Source organism: Heptranchias perlo, unplaced genomic scaffold, assembly GCF_035084215.1.
Source record: "Heptranchias perlo isolate sHepPer1 unplaced genomic scaffold, sHepPer1.hap1 HAP1_SCAFFOLD_172, whole genome shotgun sequence".
In the NCBI taxonomy this organism is placed as follows: domain Eukaryota; kingdom Metazoa; phylum Chordata; class Chondrichthyes; order Hexanchiformes; family Hexanchidae; genus Heptranchias; species Heptranchias perlo.
In genome coordinates, this window is record NW_027138990.1 from 496,253 (window position 1) to 503,803 (window position 7,551).

Here is a 7,551-nt window from a genome sequence, read left to right on the forward strand (position 1 = left end):
CCGCCGCTCACCGACTGAACTCTCGCTCTCTCCGCGCTGTTTTTATCCCCGCTCTGGTCTCGCTCTCTCCCGCCGCTCACCGACTGAACTCTCGCTCTCTCCGCGCTGTTTATATCCCCGCTCTGGTCTCGCTCTCTCCCGCCGCTCACCGACTGGACTCTCGCTCTCTCCGCGCTGTTTATATCCCCGCTCTGGTCTTGCTCTCTCCCGCCGCTCACCGACTGAACTCTCGCTCTCTCCGCGCTGTTTATATCCCCGCTCTGGTCTCGCTCTCTCCCGCCGCTCACCGATGGTGTCGAACTTCTTGAGTGTTGTTGGAGCTGCACTCATCCAGGCAAGTGGAGAGTATTCCATCACACTCCTGACTTGTGCCTTGTAGATGTTGGAAAGGCTTTGGGGAGTCAGGAGGTGAGTCACTCGCTGCAGAATACCCAGCCTCTGACCTGCTCTCGTAGCCACAGTATTTATATGGCTGGTCCAGTTAAGTTTCTGGTCAATGGTGACCCCCAGGATGTTGATGGTGGGGGATTAGGCGATGGTAATGCCGTTGAATGTCAAGGGGAGGTGATTGGACTCTCTCTTGTTGGAGATGGTCATTGCCTGGCACTTATCTGGCGCGAATGTTACTTGCCACTTATCAGCCCAAGCCTGGATGTTGTCCAGGTCTTGCTGCATGCGGGCTCGGACTGCTTCATTATCTGAGGGGCTGCGAATGGAACTGAACACTGTGCAATCATCAGCGAACATCCCCATTTCTGACCTTATGATGGAGGGAAGGTCATTGATGAAGCAGCTGAAGATGGTTGGGCCGAGGACACTGCCCTGAGGAACTCCTGCAGCAATGTCCTGGGGCTGAGATGATTGGCCTCCAACAACCACTACCATCTTCCTTTGTGCTCGGTATGACTCCAGCCACTGGAGAGTTTTCCCCCTGATTCCCATTGACTTCAATTTTACTAGGGCTCCATGGTGCCACACTCGGTCAAATGCTGCCTTGATGTCAAGGGCAGTCACTCTCACCTCACCTCTGGAATTCAGCTCTTTTGTCCACGTTTGGACCAAGGCTGTAATGAGGTCTGGGGCCGAGTGGTCCTGGCGGAACCCAAACTGAGCATCGGTGAGCAGGTTATTGGTGAGTAAGTGCCGCTTGATAGCACTGTCGATGACACCTTCCATCACTTTGCTGATGATTGAGAGTAGACTGATGGGGCAGTAATTGGCCGGTTTGGATTTGTCCTGCTTTTTGTGGCAGGACATACCTGGGCAATTTTCCACATTGTCGGGGTCAAGTGTCAAGGGGTAGGTTACCAGGCGCCAGGTGTCCTAACGAATGGCGAGAGTTTGGAAAGGACAATGTGCGCCCATTGTCTGTGTACCCTCAGCAGCCTGAGAGTTAGTCTCAGAGAGAGAGAGAGAGAGACGAGTGTCTTACCTGCGGTCCCCCTGGGCCTGGACCTCCGTGTGAGCCTCTCCGACCCTGTATGAGCCAAGAAAATAACAGGCATCAGCTCAGTGCCCAACGCTGCTCTCCCCGTCCCTCTACTGCAGAGTGATCACTGACACCAGGAGGTCCTCGCGCCCAGGGGAGAGGGAGGGGGGTTGGGAGAGAAATGGGGGAGGGGGGGAGGGGGGGGAAGGGGGAATGGCAGGGGGTGGTAGTGGGGTTGGGGAATGGGGGTTGTCTACACCTCCATCGCAACCACGACCTTGCTCGCGACAGACTCAATGCAATCGGGAATTTAGTCGTTGAGTGAGTCAATTATTTGCAGTCAGTTTCGGCCTGGTTGAGAAAATTGACCGTTTTGCAAGGTCACGACCCCTTTGACTCCTGTCCCTGCCGTTTCGAGTCCAGCGCAGTGTCGGTGCAGGGTCGCCCATGTTACAGAGCGGCACATCCCCTCCCTCCCTCCCTCCCTCAACCCCCTCCTATTCAACCCCCTCCCTCCTCTCCCCTCCTGTTTAAACCCCTCCCTCCTCTCCCCTCCTGTTTAAACCCCTCCCTCCTCTCCCCTCCTGTTTAAACCCCTCCCTCCTCTCCCCTCCTGTTTAAACCCCTCCCTCCTCTCCCCTCCTGTTCAACACCCCTCCCTCCTCTCCCCTCCTGTTTAAACCCCTCCCTCCTCTCCCCTCCTGTTCAACCCCCCACACCCCTCCTGTTCAACCCCCTCCCTCCCTCCCCTCCTGTTTAACCCCCTCCTGTTTAACCCCCTCCTCTCCCCTCCTGTTTAACCCCCTCCTCTCCCCTCCTGTTTAACCCTCTCCCTCCCCTCCTGTTTAACCCTCTCCCTCCCCCCTCCTCTTTAACCCCCTCCCCCCTCCTCTCTAACTCCCTCCCCCTCCTCTTTAACCCCCTCCCCCCTCCTCTCTAACCCCCTCCCTCCCCTGGTTACCGACCCTCCTGCCTCTGGAAACACATTCTCCTCATTTACTCGATCACTCCCTGTTATTTTTACTCTCTGCGGTTTGTGAATGAGTTTCACTTCCTGGTTCTTACAGCGTGGCTTTCTTCAAGCTGATTGGTTGCGGGGACAGAGCGATCCTCTCCCCTCGATGGAAAGGCTGCTGCTTTTTGAACTCGAATTTCAAGTACGTGGAGAGTTAGAAGGTGAATTTAAAGCTAGTGAGCGGCGAGCCCTGCTCATTCATCGCTCAGAGCGATTTACGGCCTTTGTGCTCAAGTATCTGGAGTGGTGTTTGAACACATGACCTTCTGACTCCGAGGCCAGAGAGAGAGAGCTACTCACTGAGCAGGGCTGACAGAGACTTATCGTAAGATGAGGCCTGATCAGACGGTATCTGAGGTAACAGTGCTGGGTAATTGTCTTACCTGAGGCCCAGTGATTCCACAAACTCCTCGCAGGCCTGAAGGACCGACAGGCCCCTAGAAAGGACACAAACACACTCAGAGGGCACAGGGCAGGTCTGCTGATACACAGGCGATACAATTTACACCACAAGAGGTTAAATATTGATTTTCAACTCAAATGAGCTGCTGTTAAATCAAAGTTGAGAGGCCAGGTATCTGTTAGTGGTCACAGTCTCACCGTTCTCTCAACACTACAACGACAGCCCCCTCGGTGATGGGTGGTATGTATTGGATACTCAGCTCCACCGAGTCATGATAGTTGTGGTTCACAGGGTATTGGACTGATTCTTTACTCATCTTCATTTCATTCAATCTAAAACACTGTGACTCAGTACTGGCTCTATCATGTTGTGTAATTAGCAGGGCACATGGCTGATCTTACAGAATCATTCAGCACAGCAGCAGGCCATTAGGCTCATCGTGCCTGTGCTGGCTCTCTTTGAGAGCCAGCATAGGAACATAGGAACAGGAGTAGGCCATTCAGCCCCTCGTGCCTGCTCCGCCATTTGATAAGATCATGGCTGATCTGTGATCTAACTCCATATACCTGCCTTTGGCCCATATCCCTTAATACCTTTGGTTGCCAAAAAGCTATCTATCTCAGATTTAAATTTAGCAATTGAGCTAGTATCAATTGCCGTTTGCGGAAGAGAGTTCCAAACTTCTACAACCCTTTGTGTGTAGAAATGTTTTCTAATCTCACTCCTGAAAGGTCTGGCTCTAATTTTTAGACTGTGCCCCCTCCTCCTAAAATACCCAACCAGCGGAAATAGTTTCTCTCTATCCACCCTATCTCTTCCCCTTAATATCTTATAAACTTCGATCAGATCACCCCTTAACCTTCGAAACTCGAGAGAATACAACCCCAATTTGTGTAATCTCTCCTCGTAACTTAACCCTTGAAGTCCGGGTATCATTCTAGTAAACCTATGCTGCACTCCCTCCAAGGCCAATATGTCCTTCCGAAGGTGCGGTGCCCAGAACTGCTCACAGTCCTCCAGGTGCGGTCTAACCAGGGTTTTGTATAGCTGCAGCATAACTTCTGCCCCCTTGTACTCTAGTCCTCTAGATATAAAGGCCAGCATTCCATTAGCCTTATTGATTATTTTCTGCACCTGTTCATGACACTTCAATAATCTATGTACCTGAACCCCTAAGTCCCTTTGGACATCCACTGTTTTTAACTTTTTACCATTTAGAAAGTACCCTGTTCTATCCTTTTTTGATCCAAAGTGGATGACCTCACATTTGTCGACATTGAATTCCATTTGCCACAGTTTTGCCCATTCACCTAATCTATCAATATCGCTTTGTAATTTTATGTTTTCATCTACACTGCTTACAATGCCACCAATCTTTGTGTCATCGGCAAACTTAGATACGAGACTTTCTATGCCTTCATCTAAGTTGTTAATAAATATTGTGAATAATTGAGGCCCCAAGACAGATCCCTGCGGGACTCCACTAGTCACTTCCTGCCAATGTGAATACTTACCCATTATCCCTACTCTCTGTCGCCTTTCGCTCAGCCAACTTCCTAACCAAGTCCGTACTTTTCCCTCGATTCCATGAGCTTCTAACTTAGCTAACAGTCTCTTATGTGGGACCTTATCAAATGCCTTCTGGAAGTCCATATAAATAACATCCATTGACATTCCCCTGTCCACTACTTTAGTCACCTCTTCAAAAAATTCAATCAGGTTTGTCAGGCACGACCTACCTTTCACAAATCCATGCTGGCTCTCTCTGATTAACTGAAAATTCTCGAGGTGTTCAGTCACCCTATCCTTAATTATAGACTCCAGCATTTTCCCCACAACAGATGTTAGGCTAACTGGTCTATAATTCCCTGGTTTCCCTCTTTCTCTTTTCTTAAAAAGCGGAGTGACATGTGCAATTTTCCAATCCAGAGGGACAGTTCCTGAATCTAGAGAACTTTGAAAGATTATAGTTCGGGCATCTGCAATGTGCTCACCTCCTTCCTTTAAAACCCTGGGATGGAAACCATCTGGTCCTGGGGATTTGTCACTCTTTAGTGCTATTATTTTCTTCATTACTGTTGCTTTACTTATATTAATTTTATTGAGTCCCTGTCCCCGATTCAATATTAGTTTTCTTGGGATTTCCGGCATTCTATCCTCTTTTTCTACTGTATCCAATATGTCCCACTCCCCTGCTCCTTTCCCCATAGGCCTGCAATTTTCTCCTTTTCAAGTATTTATCCAATTCCCTTTTGAAAGTTATTGTTGAATCTGCTTCCACCGCCCTTTCAGGCAGTGAATTCCAGATCATAACAACTCTGCGTAAAAAAACAGATTCTCCTCATCTCCCCTCTGGTTCTTTTGCCGATCACCTTCAATCTGTATCCTCTGGTTACCGACCCTTCTCCCACTGGAAACAGTTTCTCCTTATTTACTCTATCAAAACCCTTCATGATTTTGAACACCTCGATCAAATCTCCCCGTAACCTTCCTGCCCCTGAACTCCAGTAGCAAGGAGAGTGCGCAGCATTCCCCTGATGCTCCAAGTCTGCCGACCTTATTGTGCTGTGGAGCCACAGACTAAGGATGTCTTCACACTGTACATTTAGCATTGGTGCAAAACACCGGGACAGAAATCGCACCGATTGGCGAGGCAATGCTCACCGCAGCTCCCGCAAATTAAATTAACAAAAACACTTCCTGTTGATTTGCTTGAATTTGAACTTTAAACAAATTGTGCACTATCGACCCAGCCTCTGAACGGCGTGATTTGCCGCGGCTGGAATCGTCCATGAGGAGAAGACACGCCCACAAAATCTGTCGGGAAGAGAAGTCCCGCCCACAGATTCAGGCTGCGTTGCTCAAACAGGCTTCATTCATTGAAAGTCAGCGTTCTGGATGTCATTGTCAATAAAAATAACTTTTTTTTAAATAAAAAGCCAAAGAAATAATTGAATTAAATTAAAAAGAGACAGAAGGGAAAAGTAAAGAAAAATATTTTAATTTTTAATTTCTTTTTAATGACCACAAACTAGAACAAGGAGTAATCTGAGACTGCACATTTTTAAAAGTTAATTTTAATTGTTTGGCGGTCATTAAGACTAACCATTAAAACTTCGTTTAGCACTGTATTTTTAAGCCGACCTGTTTGGTGGTGTAATTAGTTACTTTCCAGCTGAGCAAGTTTGTGAGTTTTCAGTGATTTCCCAGATTGCGATGGCCCTTTAATTCAGTTGTCATATCGCTGGTAAACCAATCGGAGCAAGTTCATGATTTCTGCCTTTCACTGAGCGTGTACGAACATGGGAACTCGCTCCATCAATTCACTAAAACAGAGGGCCCTGTCGAGCTCCTCCATTATTACGGGAGTGATTTCTGATCCAATGTGTGTCTCTGCTGTAGTTATAGTTAAATGTAAAACTTGCACACTTATTGAGAGTTACTTTAACTGACACAGACGTAGACAACATCCTGGAACACACAGGTACTTTGCTGTCAAAGATCACACGTTACAGTCACTGAGCTCAACTCTCCACCTCCCTTCCAATTGATTCATCTTCTAAACTCACATTGCAATTTCTCCATTATTGTATCTAACTGACTACATCACTTCACATGGTCTCGATGTCCTCCACCTTCCGGCCAGTGTTCTCCATCCTGCAGCTGACGCCCGGCGCCCTCCCCCCGCCCTGCGACAGGCGCCCTCCCCCGCCCTGCGACGGGCGCCCTCCCCCGCCCTGCGACGGGCGCCCTCCCCCGCCCTGCGACGGGCGCCCTCCCCCGCCCTGCGACGGGCGCCCTCCCCCGCCCTGCGACGGGCGCCCTCCCCCCGCCCTGCGACGGGCGCCCTCCCCCCGCCCTGCGACAGGCGCCCCCCCCCTGCCCTGCGACAGGCGCCCTCCCCCGCCCTGCGACAGGCGCCCTCCCCCGCCCTGCGACAGGCGCCCCCCCCTGCCCTGCGACAAGTGCCCCCCCCGCCCTGCGACAAGTGCCCCCCCCGCCCTGCGACAAGTGCCCCCCCCGCCCTGCGACAAGTGCCCCCCCCCGCCCTGCGACAAGTGCCCCCCCCTGCCCTGCGACAAGTGCCCCCCCCTGCCCTGCGACAAGTGCCCCCCCCGCCCTGCGACAAGTGCCCCCCCCGCCCTGCGACAAGTGCCCCCCCCCGCCCTGCGACAAGTGCCCCCCCCCGCCCTGCGACAAGTGCCCCCCCCGCCCTGCGACAAGTGCCCCCCCCTGCCCTGCGACGGGCGCCCTCCCCCCGCCCTGCGACGGGCGCCCTCCCCCCGCCCTGCGACGGGCGCCCTCCCCCCGCCCTGCGACGGGCGCCCTCCCCCCGCCCTGCGACGGGCGCCCTCCCCCCGCCCTGCGACGGGCGCCCTCCCCCCGCCCTGTACTTCTATCCTCACCCTGTCAGTGGTGCGTTCTCGGACGTTCCTTACCATGGGTCCTTGTTCTCCTGCGATTCCCATCTCACCGTAAAGGCCCTAGGACAGAAAACCCAGTCACTGAGTGTTACAGTCAACAGGCGGCTGTAACCGTGGTAACAAGGTGACGAGCACCACCTTGGCACATGATCATTGTAGCTTTAGTTAGCGGGCTGGGCCAAATCCCGATGATTGCCCAATAACCACAGCTGCTGACCACATGACCTCACCGTGAACCGTCTGACCTGTCTTTAGTTTCCGTTTCCTGACAATATTGTGA

At 51.7% G+C, this 7,551-nt stretch overlaps 2 protein-coding genes across 2 annotated transcripts in view; one reads left to right on the forward strand and one right to left on the reverse strand.

The window, feature by feature from the left end:
* LOC137309616 (uncharacterized) overlaps positions 1 to 3,163 on the reverse strand; it is a gene marked incomplete at its 3' end in the record, with an annotated part of 54,023 nt that extends 50,860 nt beyond the window's left edge. Inside the window, exons 1-3 of the mRNA XM_067977717.1 lie at positions 3,045 to 3,163; positions 2,828 to 2,881; positions 1,433 to 1,477 (exon numbers count right to left, since the gene is read on the reverse strand). Of these exons, the coding sequence (XP_067833818.1) occupies positions 1,433 to 1,477; positions 2,828 to 2,881; positions 3,045 to 3,163 (218 nt within the window). The remainder of the gene's footprint in view (positions 1 to 1,432; positions 1,478 to 2,827; positions 2,882 to 3,044) is intronic.
* Positions 3,164 to 6,471: 3,308 nt separating this feature from the next.
* LOC137309617 (uncharacterized) lies at positions 6,472 to 7,326 on the forward strand. Its single transcript, XM_067977718.1, has one exon. The coding sequence runs from the start codon at positions 6,472 to 6,474 to the stop codon at positions 7,324 to 7,326; it is 855 nt and encodes a 284-aa protein (XP_067833819.1).
* The last annotated feature ends 225 nt before the right edge of the window (positions 7,327 to 7,551 follow it).

Coding starts and splice junctions, on each gene's coding strand:
- LOC137309617 (XM_067977718.1), top strand. CDS start 6,472: ATGTCCTCCACCTTCCGGCCAGTGTTCTCCATCCTGCAGCTGACGCCC.